This window comes from Leguminivora glycinivorella, chromosome 22, assembly GCF_023078275.1.
Source record: "Leguminivora glycinivorella isolate SPB_JAAS2020 chromosome 22, LegGlyc_1.1, whole genome shotgun sequence".
Taxonomy (NCBI): domain Eukaryota; kingdom Metazoa; phylum Arthropoda; class Insecta; order Lepidoptera; family Tortricidae; genus Leguminivora; species Leguminivora glycinivorella.
In genome coordinates this window covers 3,383,260-3,405,235 of record NC_062992.1, presented here as the reverse complement: position 1 = coordinate 3,405,235, position 21,976 = coordinate 3,383,260, and the positions used below count along the sequence as shown (strand labels likewise).

The window sequence follows — 21,976 nt, the reverse complement described above, 5'->3', positions numbered from 1 at the left end:
AATAAATGACTTTTTATTTTATTTTTATTTTTATATTCAAATCGTTAAATACAATATAAATTGCAAGTGGAATGTCAAAAAACTCATTATAATTGTAGAGCATCTTCTCAAAAAGCCACTTTTTAATTTTTAATTTGAATGTTTTATTGGCGCGACAGAGCCAGACGACCTTTCGCGGCGTTTCGTTTTCGTTTCGCGTCGCAGAAACGCCATTCGGCTACGGCTCCAGGGTACCGAACCAACGCTTACGCTTCGTAAGCGTATCGTAGCTAGCTCTCGCCGCTCTTCTGTAGTGGCGTGACAGAGACAGACTGCGTTTCGGTCGCCACGTAGCGTCAATGATTGTCACTTCGGCCACAGAATATATAATAGTACAAGTACAGAAGGCCCACTGCTTTGATGTTCACGAAATGCCGCTTTTTTAATGCCTACAAAATTCTAACAAAGAAACGAGCCGCACGTGCGCAGCGTCGGACGATAGGGTTGCCTATAGATTAAAACGAATTAATATGTGCAAAAAATGTTATACTAGTATATTCATGTCTTGGGTACTTTCTAGGTATATATACAGTATTTATATATTTTTGTTTGTCCCAACATCACAAGCCTTATTGAACTTTTCCGTGGGACTCAATCAATAGTAGATCTATGTAAAATTGTGCTATTCATGATGTCAATTTAACTAAGCTTTATTAGTCATTCTATTTACGGCGGGAACTTCACCGGAGAATAAATTGATGTTTTCCAAGAAGTTTAATGATGAAGTAGTGTATTGTTGTGAATGTTTTCCGATAAGCATAAAATAACATATTTAAAGTCACATACAGGTCGAACGCGATTAATTAACATTATTTTACCTTTTTTCCCAACGTTTCACCTCACCGCTGGGCCAGTAACTATAAACATAGCCGTCTCTTTTATTTGCACGGGAGTAATTATCTTTTGTTCGTTTTTATAGCCGATAGCTCATAGTTAACTAGCTCGCTGTGGACCAGTGCCTCATGGGGAAAGAAAATAGAATAGAAGAGGCAAGCGGGGAACTTGTCCTATCCGAATCCGATCAAATCCGAGAACTGTTTATATGACGATTTAGGTACGCATTATATCCAAAGAATGACGGAAGAAATCGGATGACGGAAATCGGATTTAACGACCGGTCAGGGGCCCGTTTCTCGAAAGGTACAAGCCTTTATTGTTATTTTATTACAAGTGCGTGAACTGTCAAATCGTATGGGTTGTCATGGAAACAGACTTGTAATATGGGTTGTACCTTTCATGGAAAACAGACTTGTAATACATTGCCGCGGGAGATGTCGCCGCGAGATAGATCACACCTCTCTTCTGACTGTATTGATGACTTAAGGACGGGTAGTCTATCTCACGGCGTCGCGGCAATCATGTGTAACCCTGCAGGACCGCGACTAGCAGGCAGGGCTAAGTCGCGAGAGGTCCTGGGTTCTAATGTCTCCCGCGGCAATCATGTGCTAGGCCTACTGGGTTCTAATGTCTAATAAATAGTAAATGATGTCACTGGTGTGGTAGTAATACTAGTAATATAGAAAGGTGAATAATAAAATTGCATATTGACTGTTGCAGTGGTGGTGTCGTGCGCGTTTTGTTCGTTTTTAACCCCCGACGCAAAAACGAAGGGTAGTTATAAGTTTGACGTGTCTGTCTGTCTGTCTGTTTGTTTGTCTGTCTGTCTGTGTGTGTGTCTGTCTGTGGCATCGTAGCTCCCGAACGGATGAACCGATTTAGATTTCGTTTTTTTTTGTCTGAAAGCTGAGTTATTATAGCCGATAGCTCACAGGTTACTAGCTCGCGGTGGGACCAGTGCTTGAAGCTAATTTACTGCGCGACTACCTCATAAAACAGGCGGCAGCGTCTGAGGCCCCCCATTCGGAATGCCTTGAATGTGTTGTTAGCTGATTGAGTTAATGAACCAAATTAATTAGATAATTAAATGCTGCGCTCCTCGTTTGCTGTGATTAGGTACAGTCTTTATTTCATGCTAGTTAAGTATATATATATCTTCTTGGATCTTATTTTATAAAATAATTACCTAACATTTTTTTTTGTTTGTAACAATAGGACATTCCTTTACGTTTCGTGGTATATTGTTAGTTACAGAAGTAGTGCGAAAAGATTTTATTTCGTAGTTTTACGGAAACTTACGAACGTGTCTTGCTATTTCAGCCAGTACAAAATGTACTGACACAATTCTGAACTAAGCATGTTTGGAGTATTTCAAAATTTTCATTTTCATACATAAAAGAAAAAACTGACGGACATATCAACGCACAGCCGAAACCGCTGGTCTTACAGTTTCCAAATTTGGCACGTAGGTTCCTTATTACATGTAGAAGAGCACTAAGAAAGGATTTTTCACAATTCACCTCCTAAGGGGGTGAAATGGCAGTCCAAAGTTTGTATGGTAAAGCAAGATTAGTTTGGCTATTTTATCAGTATTCCAAATATAAAATGTGTATATAAAACTCACATTGCCCTGTGGGTCGATGAGCTGCGCGTACTTGGGGGCCTTAGCCTTGCTGCCGTCCGCGAAGACGCCCGCCAGCCGCAGGGGCGTCCCCGGCCGGGCGGCCGCGCGCTCGTACTGCGCGCCCACGCGCCCGCTGTCTGAGGATAAAGGAAACCATCAGTGAGGCAACTCAGGAGAGATAGAAAGAAGCATGTACGCAGGAGACATGCTCGAGTTCGAGCTGGTTCGTTCACAGTAGCTACATACAAGATACTATTTCAAATCATGATTCTGTCCCATAGAATGTAAAAACATCGGAATGCTGTACGACAGTATAATAAAGGGTACTATCGTACAGTATGGCCATTGCAGATCCCCGCAGAAAGTGCCGCCCACCTCCTCTCGGTTACCTCACAGTTACCGCCTGTCAAAAACGCGAACAGTCAACCTGTCATATGTGTCGCTTAACTTCAAAACTGAGTAAATCCATTCTGCTATAAGGTTGATTATCTTTCAGATCATATTATATTTTTTAAATATTCAACCTTAAAGCATAATGGATTTACCCAGGTTTGAAGTTAAGCGACACATATTTCACTCATACAAGCATAATACGCGTTCAAGCTTTAGACTGTGTGCTAGGAACGCGTCTCTTTCATATATTTCATCGTCAGTGTCAGAGGTGTGCATCAGTGAGGCAACTCAAGAAGAAATAGACAGAAACACGCATCCAGGATAGTTTCTTAAGAGCTGGTCCAGTGCGAGATGTTAACACAGATCACACTGCTGTGATACAGAATGTGAAGAAACATCGGAAAGCTAAACACGGCTAGAGAAGTCACGAAAATCCTGAGTGACGAGGAATCCTGTAGAGAACATTTCTGAGCACATTTTGTGTCCTCACTTCTCTAGCCGTTTTTAGCATTCCGAAGTTCCTGACTTATTTCTTAAGTGTATGCACGTGAAAGTTGCTTGCAAAAAGAACGTCGAGTTGGGATTGGATGTTGGCTAACCTAAATGATCTAGTCAACCGGTTAACCAGATAATGCTTAGTGAGTTCAACAGACGCGAGGCCCGCGCGTCCACCGCGCTGAAGATTATACTCTCACCTTGGAACGCCTCTGCGTGACATCAGTCGCGTTGGCTACCCGGAGTACCAGGGTATCAGGAAACAGAAGAATTACCTGAAGCGGGCCGATAGGCGTTGCTAGCGCGCCGCCATGACATCCACATGCCGACTACGTAGGCTCAAGATCGTGACCAGGCTACCAGTAAACAGAAGAGTTACCTGACGCAGGCCGGGCGCGGTAGGCGGAAAGCGCGCGGGGGGAGACAAGCGCGAAGGCGCGCGCGCGCAACAGCGCCGCCACGGATCCACGCGGAGCGGCCAGCGCGCCGCCGCGGCATCCGCATGCTGAGAACCAGCCTGGAAAAGAAAATATTGGTCAATGACTTCGCCAAATCTTGGGATTGGTTGTCAAAGCGGACCCCAGGTTCTGTGAGCCGTGGCAAAATCTGGGAGATGATGATGATGGCTTGCTTTGAGTGGTTTTGGAGCAACCTAATTGAACACGAGAATAATAGCTACAGGGGCTAAATATCTGCAGTCCGCCAATTTTTAAGTACTTTTTAGGGTTCCGTACCAAAAAGGTACAACAAGAACCCTTATGGTGCGACTCTGTCCGCCTGTCTGTCCGTCTGTCACATTGTTAAATATCTTGAGAACTAATACTTATGCTCTATCGATATGACATTTGGAAATTTTGGAATAGTTATAAACGTTGTGAATCTCTACAAGTTGAAAGTATTTTTTTTTCCCGCTTCAAATTGTACATATCAAAACTATTTATTATAATTTTTTGGTTGTGGAAATTAGCCACTACCAACCACTCAGTCGACTTTAACAACCTATAACTTTATAAATTAAATAAACTTTTATTTAAGTGTCTGCGGTGCAAATTTTACACACTATTATAGACTTTCCTTACTGAATGGCATTATTGTATGACAAAAACAGTCTGCTCAAACTGACTCGTCACTTAAAGAGCCTGTACTCCTGTACTTCCTGTAGCCAAGATGGCAATCATTGACGATCCTTAGCGCACTGAGAAAAAATACAACCAGTTTTCATGTTCGTTCAACAAGTTTTTTGGTTAAAATAGCGCCTACGTGCTCTTTGATTCAAACAACAAGCTACTTGTCATTTGAATCGGCAATATATTTGAATCAACAAGTCGATTTTATAAAAACAACCTGACACATATTGTTTTAAACATACGTTTGGCTGATTCAAACGGATAAACCGCAACAAGTCGAACTTGTTAAATTCACAATGCAAATTTCTCTCAGTGCGGGCTTAGCGAAACGTAGCTATCTCTATCGCTCTTTCGTATTAGTGCGACAGAGCCAGTTGCGTATAGTTCCCCTCGGAGCGTTAACGATAGTACACTTGGCTACTAACCTAATACTGCAAAAAAGAGCGTCTATAACGAGTTTGACAACGCCACTTGTTATTTTCAACCTAGGGTCTTCATTTCTAAGACATATTTTTCATTGAGAGTGACCTTTGACTTACCTGGGTTAACGTAACCCTTCGATCGCTGATGTAATTAAGGAAAGGTCGACGCGTTAACCCTTTCGTTTTTATTGTTTTGACGAACAACAGGTTTTAAAGAAAGGTTTTGGAAAAAAGTTGATGGAGGTAGATTAATTACGATGTAGATAGGTCATGTGGTTTTACAAAAACGTGAACTTTAACACCATGTAAATAGTAACGACTTTTTACCTTATTTGTTCTTAGATGTAAAAGTACCTGTTACAAAGGATATGAACATGCTTTTAGTAGGCATTATTATGGACTTTAAGTATCTTATTATTCTGCCAATAGCCAATAAGAAATTACCTACCTATGTAAGGTGCATTAGGGTAATTCCGAATGACAGAAATGCTCTAGTAATTCCGAAAGGGGAATCTTGATATGATGGAAATAATGGTGATTTTTGTGCGACTTTCGAAATTAGACGATTTTCGGAATTACCCTAATGCACCTTATAATTGTCATTGTATTTAAGTATGTATATCGTCGCTTAGCACCCATAGTACAAGCTTTGCTTAGTTTGAGGCTAAGTTGGTCTGTGTAAGGTGTCCCCAATATTTATTTATTTTATTTATTATTTATTGTTTACATAATAATATGAGAGGTGGGTGTATTTTCTTGGTTTTGTTAGCCCTTTTGAAATTAAACTTCTCAAATTAAATATTAATTACTTAAAACTTAACTACAAAGTTGTTGTTTAACCGCACGTCACGCACGTGCCAATAATGATACCCGAGAAAGCGAAATATTCCAATATTAAAAGTGGAATCTTGAGCGTTGCGAGGGTTTCAAGGCACAAAAATACCACACCAAAACAAACGACGACTAACAACGAACAAAATACTAACAGTAAAACACAACTAAATCAAATCCATCAATGTATTCAATATTTAGGATTCTAAATCACCATTTTTAGGGTTCCGTAGTCAACTAGAAACCCTTATAGTTTCGCCATGTCTGTCTGTCCGTCCGTCCGTCCGTCCGTCCGTCCGTCCGTCCGTCCGTCCGTCCGCGGATAATCTCAGTAACCGTAAGCACTAGAAAGCTGAAATTTGGTACCAATATGTATATCAATCACGCCAACAAAGTGCAAAAATAAAAAATGGGAAAAAATGTTTTATTAGGGTACCCCCCCTACATGCAAAGTGGGGGCTGATATTTTTTTTCATTCCAACCCCAACGTGTGATATATTTTTGGATAGGTATTTAAAAATGAATAAGGGTTTACTAAAAGTATTTTTTGATGATATTAATAGTTTCGGAAATAATCGCTCTTAAAGGAAAAAAAAGTGCGTCCCCCCCCTCTAACTTTTGAACCATATGTTTAAAAAATATGAAAAAAATTACGAAAGTAGAACTTTGTAAAGACTTTCTAGGAAAATTGTTTTGAACTTGATAGGTTCAGTAGTTTTTGAGAAAAATACTAAAAACTACGGAACCCTACACTGAGCGTGGCCCGACACGCTCTTGGCCGGTTTTTTCTAGGTAAATTCTACCAGCCAGCTTAAGACATCATAACTTAAGTTATTGATATATAACTTTGCACTCTTGTGGATAAAATTTAATTTTGCTATCCGTTTTCGAAGGATCAAGAAAGAATTTACTTCACCAGTTGGTGTGGTGAAAAGTATCTTAATATTCTTTTGGAACCGGCTGTGCTTTTTTTTTCAAATGTGTCCACCCCACTTTTTTTGGATTTGGAATTTTTATGTGATTTCCACTCAGAATCGCGATCTCTTTCAATCCTAATAGGAGAAAAGGTGTCCCAAGGTTTTTTTTTTCCATTCCGTTACGATTGTTTCACACATTTTGTATGGCGGTAACGGAATGGAAGTTCTGAAAAATTTATGGAAATCCTGGGACATTTTCTTTTTCCTATCAGGATCGCAAGACCTCGCGATTCTGAGTATGAATCGCGTAAAAAAATACCCACGTAACCCACGTTACAAAAAGTGGGGTGGACAACTTAAAAAAAATGGCCCAGCCACAGAACTTTATTTATATAGAAGAAACAAGTTCATCTATTTGTATAGGGGCCGAGCGTGTCAAATTTTGTACTGAAGTTGTTTCTTGCCTGTAATTTTAAATATGTCTCAGGCTCTTGATTGTTCATAATTTTTGTGTTGTTGCAATTGAATATCACGTAACGAGGCATTTTTTATGTTTTGATTGACTTCAACTTACAAAAATTGACGCTCGAAAGCTGCAAGCTGCGATTAAAGACGGACAACTCAGTGGATTTCACTGAGTTCATTTGACACGCTAAGTAGATACGTTTGCTTGATCTATGGTATATATGACATCTGTGGACCCAGCTGTGTTTCGAATTTCGATCGCCACGTAGCGTCACTTCGACTAGGCTGGCTGACCAGGATACGTAGCCGAATGGCACAAAAACGCTCACGAAACGCTCACGAAACGAAACGCTCGTAGATATCTATCTCTATCGCTCTTGCGTAATGGCACAGTATAATAAAGAGTACTATCGTACAGTATGGCCACTCCCGCTCCCCACTGAAAGTGCCACCCACCCCCTCTCGGTTACCTCACAGTTACAGCCTGTCAAAAACGCGAACAGTCGGCCTGTCATATCTCACTCATACAAGCATGGTACGCGTTTAACTACACAAGCTTAGAATGTGTGTTGGAACGCGCCCCTTTCATATATTTGATTGCCAGCGTCCGAGATGTGTTATTGGCGCGACAGAGCCAGACTACCATTCGCGGCGTTTCGTTTTCGTTTCGCGTCGCAGAAATGCCACTCGGCTACGGCGACACCTCACACGACAGACTTCACGGTCCTGTAGGCCTAGCACATGATTGTCGCGAGAGTATGTCGCCGCGAGATAGACTACCCGTCCTTACGTCATTAATACAGTTAGAAGAAGACATGTCATCTATCTCGCGGCGACATACTCTCGCGGCAATCATGTGCTAGGCCTACTGGTTGTTATTCAATGTCGCAGTTTGCAATGCAGATTGGTGCGTGTATTGGTTGCGAATGACGGCGCGAATAATAAGAATAATTGAGGACATGACTGCAGTTCATCTGCATGAATTTGCTTATGATTAGATGAACACGTTAAACTTCTTATACAATACAATACAATAGAAGTGATCAAGGAAGACGGATTCTAAACAAATAATGTACCACCAATAGTGATAAAGAATAAAACGTATGTATATGTAAACACTTCATTGTACATAAGACAAGTTAGGACATAGAAAAACAGTATAGATATGGCGTACAAAGGCGAACTTATCCCTATAAAGGATCTCTTCCGTTTTTGATATTTTTATGCATAATTTAATAAGCATGTTTCACGAAATGTTAACATCAAAGCCAAAAGAGTTTATCCATACTAATATTATAAATGGGAAAGTGTGTGTGTCTGTGTGTTTATCCGTCTTTCACGGCAAAATTGAGGTGATTTTTTTAAGTGTAGATAGTTGAAGTGATGGAGAGTGACATAAGCTACCTTTGTCTCTTTCTAACGCGAGCGAAGTCGTGGGCGAAAGCTAGTAAATACATATATGAAGGTGTTTCCCGCTGCGTAAAACTAATAAATCGAAATTTATAATGTATTTTAAGCATAAGGAAAATTAGTTCGTGTCGGAATCCCGAATCTATCCCGGGCCGCATCGGCTGCGCCCGCGCATAACGCGGTTGGAAAATTAAAAGTTACAACCATAGAGTATATTGAATAGTATGGTATAGAGTCAGTCGGAATGCAGCGCCATCTATTATTAAGTTACGACAACTTTTCATGTGACTTTTCATGAACTTTTAGAACATATCCTTTAAACATGGAACGCCACATTTTTATGACGGGAGTCCTAATTAGGTCATTCAACAATCAGTCACATTAATACATGCCATAAAAGGGTACATTAATAATATTTACAATTTAATACATGTAATTAGCCATAGAATGCCGTTCGGTTGTTACAGCGACATCTAGCGACATCAAAAAATGCTACATTTTACGAAAACAAGTCAGTTTGCGGACGTAACAGTGACATCTAGCGAACAGACTAATAAAACGCTCTTACAACTTACACCATTTATTTTTAGCCTGTGTAATACCATAGATTATGGAAACGAACTTAAGTCCAAGATAATTGATAGTTAAAGAAAATGAACTGCTTTATTAGGTCAAATAAGAATACATATACAAAAATTACATTTCCAACATTAAAATAAAACATAACTTAACACTACTCCCATCTGAAAATTCATCCGCAACGCAGGCTTCGTCAGGTGGCCACAAATCCAAATTAACAACATACTTACTTCGTCAAACAAACCAATTATGAAATCCGCAACAGGCTTCTCGTCATATATAAAATAATAACTTTAAGCGAAATGAAACCGTCCCGAATCGTACCTGGTTCAAATGTCCCCATCACACCGGCCGCGTTACCACGCTGAATAGTTAATGAATGATAGTTAAATCGTATTGAATGTCGTACATCTATAAATAAATAAATATTGTAGGACATTCTTACACAGATTGGGTGAGGCCCACGGTAAGGTCAAGAAGGCTTGTATTGCACGTACTCAGACAACGATATATATAATATATAAATACTTATATACATAGAAAACATCCATGACTCAGGAACAAATATCTGTGCTCATCACACAAATAAATGCCCTTACCGGGATTCGAACCCGGGACCGCGGCGTAGCAGGCAGGGTCAGTACGCGCTAGGCCAGACCGGTCGTCAAAGTCTAAATCTATAAGCAGGCCTCGGATTATTTTTCGCATGGTAACATGAAAGAAAACTATGGAGTCGATATTAAAATTAAATTGTTATTTATATCCATACTCATACTCATTCACGTAATTATTGCACGCACCGATTGCAATAAATATTTTAGTGACACATCGCGTCGTGAATGATTGACATGACATTGACATGCAAATGATTTTTGATAAATCAGCTAGTACTTAGCATTACGTTTACCGCAACAAAGTAGTCTGAACCAAACAAAATAGTAACTAATTTGATATAGTTACAGGGTAAATGTAACCCTTTAGCAAGCAAAAGGCTTCCCAAATCACACCACATAAATAATTTTAATTACATTCAGTAAGATTAATTTTCGATTAACATTTTCGATCTGTCAACCTGCACAAGGGACAAAAGTATTACGGTACTAAGAAAATTAGTGAGTATGAGTATGAATATGAATTAAAGTTTAGTTTTAATATCGACTCCATAGTTTTCTTTCATCTTACCATGCGAAAAATAATCCGAGGCCTGTCTATAAGATTTCTAGGATTCGTAATGTAATATTAAATTTTCTTAGTGTAATAGGTATTAATATGAAATGTAGTCAACATTTGTGGGCGGTACATTTTTATGGAGCCCTGTACCACGGCTTCGCCCGACTCCTTAAGACGATACGGTAGGGGTCAATTCTCCATACAAACGCTCTCGACTATTTCCTCCCTGGTTTTTGAAGATAGAGCAATGATTTTTTGAACACAGATTGTTATTATTTTTATCTGTGTCGGACCGTTTTGATTTTTTTGATATTCTGCTTCTTAAAGATTCTAGAGCCAATCAAAAAATTCCAAAAACGGCCTTTTTCATTGTGGCGCAAAAAAAGGTGTGATCCTCAAGATTGGTAACAATTAACCAAAAAAGCTAAACGGTCCGACATAGATTATTTCATTGTTATTCAGATTGTCAAATTTCGTTCCGATTGATTAAGTTTTGAAGGAGGAAAGAGTCGAGAGCGGAACCTCGATTTTAAAGATTTTTTTGAAATATCTTTTGACTGAGTTGTTCTTAATAGACATTTTTTTTTCGATAAATCTAGTTAATAACACTTTTATAAATATTTAACTAAAATTCCCAAGTTGAAAGGGGGGCTCATTTCCATTTTAGCATTTTCGCTACCGTATCCTCTTAAATATAAGGGCGCCGACATTGTCTCACCTCACTCTCAATGAAAGTAAATAGATATGAAGTAAAAAGTTTTTATAACTATAAATTCGTATGTCTTCTGACCCTCTAGCGATATTATTTTTTCGTTGTCTTGGAATTCATTCTGTAACAGATTCGAATTTTGTTCGTTTCTTCAATCTGATACTCATTTATTATTTATTGGAATCACTACGTAAAACCTGTTATCTCAATCAATCAATCTTTAAAAATCAGTAAAACCGTCATTCTCAGTTTCGTTTAAAAAAAAACATAAAAACCTGAGCCCTCTATCGCACCGTACTCTATATCCAAGGATCGTACGTCTCAGGCAATTTTATGGTAAAAATAAAAAAATAAAACATGCGCGCGCGCCGACCTTCCCAAGGTCGTCCACTCCCGCGCCGGGACTCGCGCTGGGTTTTAAGAGGATAGGGGGAAAAGCGTATCTCCACACAAATGTAGTGCCAATTTTCCTCTCTGTGGTTTTATATTGTGCATTGCGTTATCGCCTTTATATGGGTGCCTTTTTATTATAGTATATTATATAACGGTAACGTTATGAAGGATATAAAGGTTGAGTACCGCGGTTAGGTCACGAGGCTTGCCGAGTGGCCTAAGTAAGATACGAGACTTTTATAGCCTTCATAATGTTACGTTTGTATACTATATTTTTTCTACGACAGCCAAATACATACCTATTCGAGAATAATAAAATGGGTTACTTACCTACTTCATATAATGAATGAGAATATTTGTGTGGATCTTAGCATTGAGTATTCTGTCCACAATGTTGATGGCGAGAACTTGTTGCACAATTCTTCAAAATATGCCAACAACGCCGTTTCAGAGAAAGTTGAAACATTTTTTTGCAATTTCCATGTCAAAACAATCATAACATTTTTGGTACGCTTTATCTGACTTTTCATGTAACAAATTGTCAGTCACTTTGAGCGTCCATAGCCTTGATTTCTTCGAAAGTACATTTTTCACCAGAATCACTCATAATTACTTAAGTTTTTGCACAATAACGTCGAATTAAAACAAACTATACACCACCGAAATAGTTCAAATAGTTTCGTGAAAAGTTTACAAATGTCAAACATATCATAGACAAGAGAAATAGAAAATAAGCCGGTTTTCAATTACGAAAAATGTGGTTGCGTTCAAGAATATTTAAATGTCGTATTGCCTCCAAAACGAGAGCAAAAGTCAATGTTGACACTATTTAACTTAACAGAATATAATAATGATTAAAATATATCAACCTGCGTAAATATAATAGGCGAGACGACTAAAAAAACTAATTAGTCCGTCAGTTAGATTATCAAAGAATTTTAGACACGTATTTTTTCTTTTTTCTCGTAAACGAAAAATGACGACGGTACAGTGCGTTGAAGTTTCGCGTGCGCCTAGGTACAAATTTTACCTAGAAATTACGTCACAAGCCCCCACTCCGGAACTTTGATGCTCTATATCTTTGTATTTTTTAATTAATTATAAAAAGCGAAAAATATGAGTTCAGTGTTTTTGGACGATCTAACTGACGGACTAAACAGAATGCTATTTTTATGTAGTCGTCAAAGCTATTCCAATAATGTACCTACAGAGGAAAATGAGCACTACGTTTGTATGATATAGCGGTTTCGGGGTTGTCGTCCCCTTCAATTTTAATGGGAGGTTGGAATAACTCGCTTTAGAGTTTAAGGCCCTTTTTCGATCGCCCTCGCACGTATGCAGGACAATGGTTGTTTAGAAAACATAAAGTTACCTTTTCATGTGGGTGTTTGTATTAAATTATGAGTTTGAAACTGTAGGTAGGTATGCTTTTGTGTGAAATAATGTGTGTAGGGCCTTTGTATGCTTGAAGTGTCTGTATTTTAAAATACGAGTAGACTTAGAAATGGGTGCTTGGGGTAATTTCGAAGCGCAGAAACGCTCGGGTAATTTCGAAAAGGGAATATTGACATGATGGAAATTATGGTAATTTTTATGTGACTTTCGAAACTAGACGACTTTAAAAATTAAACGACTTTCGAAATTACCCCATTGCACCCCACACTATACATATATCAACTGAAAATACATACTTATGTCAACGAATAAAAAAGTTCGTTGATGTCTTTTGTTCTATGCTTTGCTTTGATAAATAAATAATAAATACTAATAAATTTTTCAGCACACCCGCAAACTAAATGTGCTTATTGCACGCAGGCGGAGCGTGAGTTATAGAAAAATCGTTCTCCCAAGGGAATAATGAAATTTCTAGTACCGTAATTATTTTTTTACATCTATTTACATATTTTTTTAATTGCGAGTGTGATGAAAAACATTGTGTGTATCTCGGGGAGTATGAATATTACAAACTCGAGTCTTTAAATCATTCAACTTTCAATATTCAACTTCCTCCCCTTGTTGCACAATGTACTATTACTACCACAGATGTCATATAAACCATAGATCAAGCAAACGTATCTACTTAGCGTGTCAAATGAACTCAGTGAAATCCACTGAGTTGTCCGTCTTTAATCGCAGCTTGCAGCTTTCGGGCGTCAATTTTTGTAAGTTGAAGTCAACAAAAACATTAAAAATGCCTCGTTACATGATATTTAATTGCAACAACATAAAACTTATCAACACTCAAGGGCCTGAGACATATTTAAAATCACAGGCAAGTAACAACTTCAGTACAAAATCTGACACGCTCGGCCGCCATACAAATAAATGAACTCGTTTCTTCTATCTAAATCTAATTCTGTGATTACTACAGTATAGGAACTCTAAGTTTACATAAATGATATACATATTCCGCTTATATCTTGAAAGTCTTGAAACATGCATAATTAATAAAACATCGGATGTTATTTGCATAATTAAGTATGTCTTAATTATCATACTAATAGGATTATTAAATGCTACTAATAAATATTTTCTCACGGGATACATAAAAACGTAGGTTAAAGTAAAAAACTGTCTAGTAGTCGGTAATTTGAAGTCTGAAATTGCTTTTTTTTTTTAACTTTATTGCACAGTAAAAATATACAGTTACAAAAGGCGGACTTAATGCTACATGGCATTTCTACCAGTCAACCAATTTTAATTTAGAACATTTTTTTATATACCTCGTCGGTGGCAAACAGGTATACGGCCCGCCTGATGGAAAGCGGTCACCGTAACCTATGGACGCCTGCAACTCAAGGGGTGTCATTAGAAACTTGTACACTCCTTTTTTGAAGAACCCCATACTGTAGTTATCTTATGTTTCTGTTTTGGTCGGTTCTTGTTCTCACGACGACGGACTTATCAAGTTCTTCTCGCCTTCCACCGAATTCAACTTAGTGAAATTTTAGATTAGATTGGATAAGATTTCATTTATTCACAAGAATATATGGTACATAAGTACTTAATACATTCGACCGTTAGTGCGTTTTCACATTATCCGATCCGATATCGGATGTCGGACCGATATCCCATACATTACAGGCGCCGTCTTGGATTTTTTCTATTGAAATCTTTCCGACATCCGATATCGGATCGGATAATGTGAAAACGGCCTTAGGCATGTGAAAATTGGTGTAGGTATAGCCTGCTTATTCTAGTGCATGTATATATGTACTACTATTTATACTTATAATTATTATGTCATTCAGTCATATTTATTAAATAGCAGTTTCCTTGTCCTACTATAATTATAAGTACCTAGTGCCTACATTATAACTTACTTTTATTTAAAAAAATTAAGGTACTTTAGTTTTAATTTGTATATTTTATTTGTTTAAGATTTTACATACTATATTCTGTCAAACAAGTTTGTCAGTAAATAAGAACTAAGAAAACTATAGGTAACCTTTTCTCTAGCACCTTAAAGAAAAGGATGCATATAGTTTTCTTTGTTCTTATTTACTGACAGACTTGGTTGACAGAGTATAGTAACTTTTCATGAGAAAGAAACATGATAAATAAAATATCTGTAAAACATTTATTATTTTCCTACTATCTAAATACAATTACTTTATTTAGACAAAACTTTATTCAGCAGTAGGTAATCATAATTATATCTAGTAAAATACTGTAATCGGTCAATCCACGCTTCGCTTCGCTTGTCAAAAATGCCTTCTTCGACGGAACGATCCGCACAGGCTGCGTAGCCGAATGGCACAAACGCTCACGAAATGAAACGCTCGTAGATATCTATCTCTATCGCTCTTGCGTATTGGCGCGACAGAGCCAGACTACCTTTCGCGGCGTTTCGCTTTCGTTTCGCGTCGGAGAAATGCCATTCGGCTAGGGCACCAGAGGTTGATAAGTTCGGATCGGCGGCGCCGGGCGTTCACCCCGCCCGCCGGATGTGGCACCGACCATTCGGGTTATTGGGTCAACAAATATACTTTACAGTACACTTTCTTTGCTAAATTTGATGATAAGAGAAGGCTAGTTACTAGTTACATTAATTTTATCGAGGATTCGATGAAAGAAAAAAATCTATGATCTTATTTCTTATTTATTTCAAGCAGCTTATTTCATGTTGATAAACCGCAGTTTGAAGTCTGTTTTGTAATGTGATACATATTATATGTATAAAATTTGTGTATTTTGTGCCTTGTATTATATAAGCGATAAGACCGCCTCGCCTGTCGTTACCTCTGTTTAATTACTTGTAAACTATGTGAGGTGTACAATAAAGAGTATTGTATTGTATATTCAATGAACAAACGAAAAGCTGGAAATATCCGAGGGCAGAGACGTAAACGAGATATAGGTCCTTAAAATATATAAAAAATCAATCAAACTATTAGTGTTTTTTTTCAGTTAAATTCGACACGCTGTTAAATTCAGTAACAGTAAACACGTATACTATATCGCTTTAAATAAAAAAAATCTAATATCATAAATTGTTTAGTGTGAGAGAACCTTAAATAATATTAAAAACATAAAAGTTAGTGTCAATTGTCTGACATATTATTAACAATCTTCAATAACTTATACTTTTGTAGAGAACTTACGAAGAACCCATAACCTTCCCTATACTCCTGCCATTTTTAAAGCAATCTCAATAAAAAAGTATAAGGGTTCCTTTTGTACCTTTTTGGTACCGAACCCTAAAAATGTTTAAGGTGAATATATTATATCAAATACATATAAACAGAAAGTCTAAAAAAAAAACGTACCTCAGAACCATAAAGAAAAAGGTACGGAGGCCTAGATGGCGTTACACCTTTGGGGGACGCTCGGCCAGATGGCGCTAATATTAATATTTGACATTTTAACACATATTAAGCTAACAATGAGGGCAAAATTGTCAAAACTTTGGTTCAAAAGTTTTAAGCCTGTGTCGAGAGATGGCAGTCTACGCACTGTGATAACACATTTTTCCCCTCACTAGCTTGGAAACACGTGTTTTATCCTTTAATACCAGCGGGTAAAAACGCATTTTATCCACTAGTGGGTAAAGTAATTTGGCCTTGAATAAAGTCAAATTAACTGCTTTAAAATTGTTAAAAGTAGGTGAATCTAGTAATAAAGATGATTTACCACCTGTGGAACTACTGGAAGCAGTGATAAACGCATTTTTTTGCGTTGTAGTTTCCTCGCTATAGTGAGGGGAAAAGTTTTGTGTTACACTCGGGTGCAAATGTATTTTACTTCTCGTGTGTTAAAAAACTCGCAAGTTCAGGATTCTATTCTCAAACCACTCGCTTCGCTCGTGGTTCAACTATAGAATCCTTTCACTTGCTCGTTTTTCAATTCCACACTCGGTGTTAAAATACAACTTTGCCCCCTTGTATAACAAATAACTATTACTTTAACAGTAACTCTCTATAATACTCGATCCTCTTTGATTATATAGAGCAGATTTCCTTCTAACCATACCAAAGGACTGAAAGTATCAATAAGTTCCAAGTCTAACAAATTGCAACTTAAGTCCTACGCGTAAAATTATCGGAGCATTATGACTACTTACGGTTACAATCATGGGGTCTACCGCGAATCAACACAATCGAAATTTCGTTATCTGCCTCTCTTTCACTCGAATATCTCGATTGATAGAAAGGTAAATAAAGTAGTTGTGATTGTCGTGTTCCTCGATAAGTCCTGCCTAGTGTAGTAAAGTGACAATAGTTGATGCTTCGTGGCGATCGGAACGCAGTTTGTCTCTGTCGCGCCACTACAGAAGAGATAGGGAAAGCTAGCTACGATACAGATAGGTATCTTGCATCCCCAACACACATGGCATGACTCGCGATCAAAACAGAAAGAGGAAGAAAATCCATTTTCATTGTCCATGGACAACTTTATACCGCCTAATGTAAGCGTAAGCAAAGTGACGCTGGCTAGGTACCCAGACCCGGTAGCCGAATGACATTTCTACGGCGCGAAACGAAAATGACACGCCGCGAAAGGTAGTCTGGCTCATGCCAATACGCAAGAGCGATAGAGATAGATATCTACGAGCGTTTCGTTTCGTGAGCGTTTGTGTCATTCGGCTACGCACCCAGATGTTCTAATCACTTTTCTATCCGTGGGTGTGGAAAGCTCGCTGTTTGTGCACATTACGAAACATCTGTTTACCCTGTGCTTAAGGCACTAGTCCCACCAAAAGCGTATAAGCGATGAGCTAACGGCTATAGAAACGGCGAACAAAAGATAGTCGCAGTGGAAATAAAGGAGAAAGCGAGCGATTGATACTTCATCACTCGGCGATGAACTAAAGTCGCCGTCAATAGATTTTTCCCCTCACTAGCTCGGAAACACGTGTTTTGTCCTTTAATATCAGCGGGTAAAAACGCATTTTATCCACTAGTGGGTAAAGTAATTTGACCTTAAATAAAGTCAAATTAACTGCTTTAAAATTGATAAAAGTAGGTAAATCAAGTAATAAACATGATTTACCACCTGTGGAACTACTGGAAGCAGTGATAAACGCATTTTTTGCGTTGTAGTTTCCTCGCTATAGTGTGGGGAAAAGTTTTGTGTTACACTCGGGTGCAAATATATTTTACTTCTCGTGTGTTAAAAAACTCGCAAGTTCAGGATTCTATTCTCGAACCACTCGCTTCGCTCGTGGTTCAACTATAGATCCTTTCACTTGCTCGTTTTTCAATTCCACACTCGGCGTTAAAATACAACTTTGCCCCCTTGTATAACAAATAACTATTGTCAACAATGTAAACAAACCTTGTAGTCAAAATGTCTTTAATTTCCATTCTAACTCGTCAGATACTGGCTAGATCCATGTGTTATTTAATCAATTCAGCTCACATTATGATCCTCAACCTTTAAAATAATAAAATTGTGCTAAGATATTGATATTTTATATAATAGTTTGTTTACATTGATGACAATTTCTACACTGAGAGAAAATACAACCAGTTTTCATGTTCATTCAACAAGTTTTTTGGTTAAAATAGCGCCTACGTGCTCTTTGGTTCAAACAACAAGCTACTTGTCATTTGAATCGGCAATATATTTGAATCAACAAGTCGATTTTATAAAAACAACCTGACACATATTGTTTTAAACATACGTTTGGCTGATTCAAACGGATAGACCGCAACAAGTCGAACTTATTAAATTCACAATGCAAATTTCTCTCAGTGTATTGACGGCGATTTTATAACTCGCTCGCACTATTATTGCGTTTTTTTACACGGGAGCGACTATGTTTTATTCGTTTCTATCGGCGATAGCTCATCGCTTCGCTTTTGGTGGGACCAGGGCATTAGGATTGGGTAAGCTCCGTTCCGTCAAAAGCTTTGCGCACGTACAACGGAGCTTTTAAGCTTCATTTACATAGAGGTTTTACACCTGATGACAACTTACGCGGTTAAGTTTACTACCGTTTTCTGTGGCAATGTTGTCATTCCCATACAACCATTTCAGTCGCAAAATCTTCAAATCAGTAACTAACTGTCAAATGTGACATAACGCGTGGTAACGTCGTGCAAACAATGCGACCGTATTGTTACAATAACAAAGTGTAGTCGTCGTGTGCACTCGTTACGGTAACAAAATGTGTACGAATTTGTGGCTGTCAATGTCACTGTCAGAATGACTTTTAACGACACTTTATTAGTCGACGTTTGCACACATAACGGTAACAACATGTGGACGAATTTGTGGCTGTCATTGTCACTGTCAGAACGGTTTCTGACAGTGACATTGACAGAATTTGTACACACATGTGTAGGTCTGATTACCGAACTGCTCCTAAACCACTGTAACCGCAAATGACAATCTGAAATACGAAGGTTTCTCAAACTTTCTTGTGAAGTTGTGGACTGGTTGCTTTGAATCATTTAAATATGAGCGAATTAAATAATAATAAACGACGACGACCATTTAAGCACTCTTCGACATTTTATAGAAATGTGGGAAAGTTAAGAAAAGTGCAGAATGATAATACAAATAGATAAGCACTTTATAGTTACTTAATGTATTAAATATATAATTTTTAATTCTTATTGATAAAAATGAAGTGCAGTGTTGCTTTACACAATAAAAGTAGGAATCAAATGAAATAGAGTATTTACTGTGATATTAATAGAATTTCTGTTGCGCAATGATAGTTTTTTTCAGTACAGATGCTGCTTTTTACACGCAGTAGTGCGAGCAAATCAAGCAATGATTCATTTCTTGTCTGGTCGAAACTCTTAGCTTGGATTTAGGTACTGAAAATCGTCATACGATACACGTGCGAAAAGGACACTCACAACTCGTGTCGATTTAAAACACTCCCTTCGTTCGTGTATTAATTTATCGCTACTCGTATCGATTTTCCTCTTTTCCGCACTCGTATCTACAAGTATTTTGTTTGGGTTACAAAAAAAAACATTTTATTTACTCTACTACGTTTTATTTATGTCTCTTTAACATTAGAAATTTGTAGACACTTATCTATACAAAAATCTTGACAAAAGAAGTACAGATCGCTGAAATTAATGTTGATAGTAATATTATTGACGACTACTTCAACAAGTGTCAATTGTGAAATGCCGCAAAATACTAGTTGCTCTATAGAAGACTATAATAATATGATCCCCGATCCTTTACAACCCAGCAGCTCGGTACGCACGTTACATTTTTTTTTAAATCTTCTTTAGTGAGGGCAACTGAGTACGACGGCATATTTAATTGTTTATAAAGTTTGAGGATACCTGGAAAAAAATAATACAAGAATTACGCCATTTTGAAAACAGCTTTCGGTCACGCGTGTACGCTGCGACCATTTTGCGACCGTTTGTCGACCGTTTGGTGACCGTTTGGCGACTGTTTTTTACATGGAATATTACCGTCTTAATCCATATTTTAACAACTTTATTGGTTTTCTAGGCATTATTTTTAATATTTCAGTATAGTGTATGCACCGGAGCACTAAAACTTCACCAATCAATATACATAACACGCAAACACCGAGTAGTCAATAATATTATTACTGGTTAAACTGAGGTAAATTGATGGCGCGTTGATAAATTTAGACTTATTTTATGAAATCACTCGAGCAATTTAATTGGCCATGGTAATTAGCCCACATTATATTATAAATGCAAACAATATTTATCTTTAACAAATTCTTACGCCATTACATTTTAATGTCAAATGGTTTTATTTCTTTTTTACTTTGACGTCTCTGACAGTCGCCATTTGAAAAGAATGAAATGAACGAATGATTTTCGGAAAGTAGTCGCCAAACGGTAACAATGTGTGCACGCGTAGTGCACACTTCTGTCACTTCTGTGACCATTTGTGCCTGTTACCAATCGTCCCCATTTGGGTCGCCGCGACTAAACGTCGACCGTACTGCGACTAAACATTGAGACCCGAAGACCTGTGTGTACACAAAATAGGAGGATTTGCGTAGGAACGGCGACCGATTATGGTTATATGGGTTAGTAATGCACCGAAGAGAAGTTTCTTAAATTGCGAATGTTCTCATTTAAAGTTATCGGTATTGTTCTTGGCACATTTATTGCCAATCTTTAGGGTCAATGTAAAACTTTAGGGTCAATTTTCAATATTTGGGTCCCTGTCGCTGTCAGTTTTGTGACGACAATTAAGCATAAAATCTCATTAAAAATTTTCTTTTCTCATTGATATTTCATGCTTCGTGACAGTGAGTTTGTTTTTGTTAACAACTTACGCTAATTGGTTGGTTCCAAAATTATGAAAATGCCCCAATATGGCATGTCATGAGTTGATAATAAACTGAAACATCGAATGTCAACTGTTGAGAACACTGCGTAATACATCCTAATCTTAAATAATGTTCTCAGTCAAATTTCCAATAATTTAAGGAAATTATGAGAATATTTTGCACCTTGTACAGTGAGCTGCAAAAGTGCATGGCGGATTTATCATAATTTAGGCCGCGGAGCACGAAATTTCGAAGTTTCTCTATAGGTCGCATTTCTTAAAAGTTTATATTACTTATGTGATTTTGATAGCAAGTTCATACACTACGCACGGATTTTATTATAATTTTCTTACTGTAAGTGAAGGAACTATAACTGACATCGCCAATAAAAAAAAAAATAAGGATTCGCAGAATGTCTTTCACTAAATTTAGGACGAGTTAGTTGTTGTACATTTTTTAAATATGCGAAATTAAGCAATTAGTAGGTGTAATATTGACATCATGGAGTAGTGCTACCCCGTCTTTCACGCAAAATAGGCACAATGGATGTCGACTTGCGGAAAATGCCCAATAAAACTAACTAACTAACTAAAACTAACTATTGACATCATCGTCCTGTTTGCGTTATTCCGACTTTCCACGGCTCATGGGAGCCTGGGGTCCCCTTTGACAACTAATCCCAAGATTTTGCTTAGGCCTTAGTTTTACGTAAGCGACTGCCATTTGATCTTCGAACCCGAAGGGTAACCTTAGTCTTATTGGAATTAGTCCGGTTTCCTCGCGATGTTTTCCTTCACCGAACAGCGACTGGCAAACACCATATTGACAAGCG

General features: G+C 37.8%; 1 protein-coding gene across 2 annotated transcripts in view; it reads right to left on the bottom strand.

Moving 5' to 3' along the window:
• The window catches only part of LOC125238018, a 220,732-nt gene that overhangs the window by 28,678 nt on the left and 170,078 nt on the right, over positions 1-21,976 (bottom strand). For both annotated transcript variants that reach the window (XM_048145299.1, XM_048145300.1), the window contains exons 3-4: positions 3,768-3,905; positions 2,501-2,637 (exon numbers count right to left, since the gene is read on the bottom strand). In XM_048145299.1, coding sequence (XP_048001256.1) covers positions 2,501-2,637; positions 3,768-3,905 — 275 coding nt within the window. The remainder of the gene's footprint in view (positions 1-2,500; positions 2,638-3,767; positions 3,906-21,976) is intronic.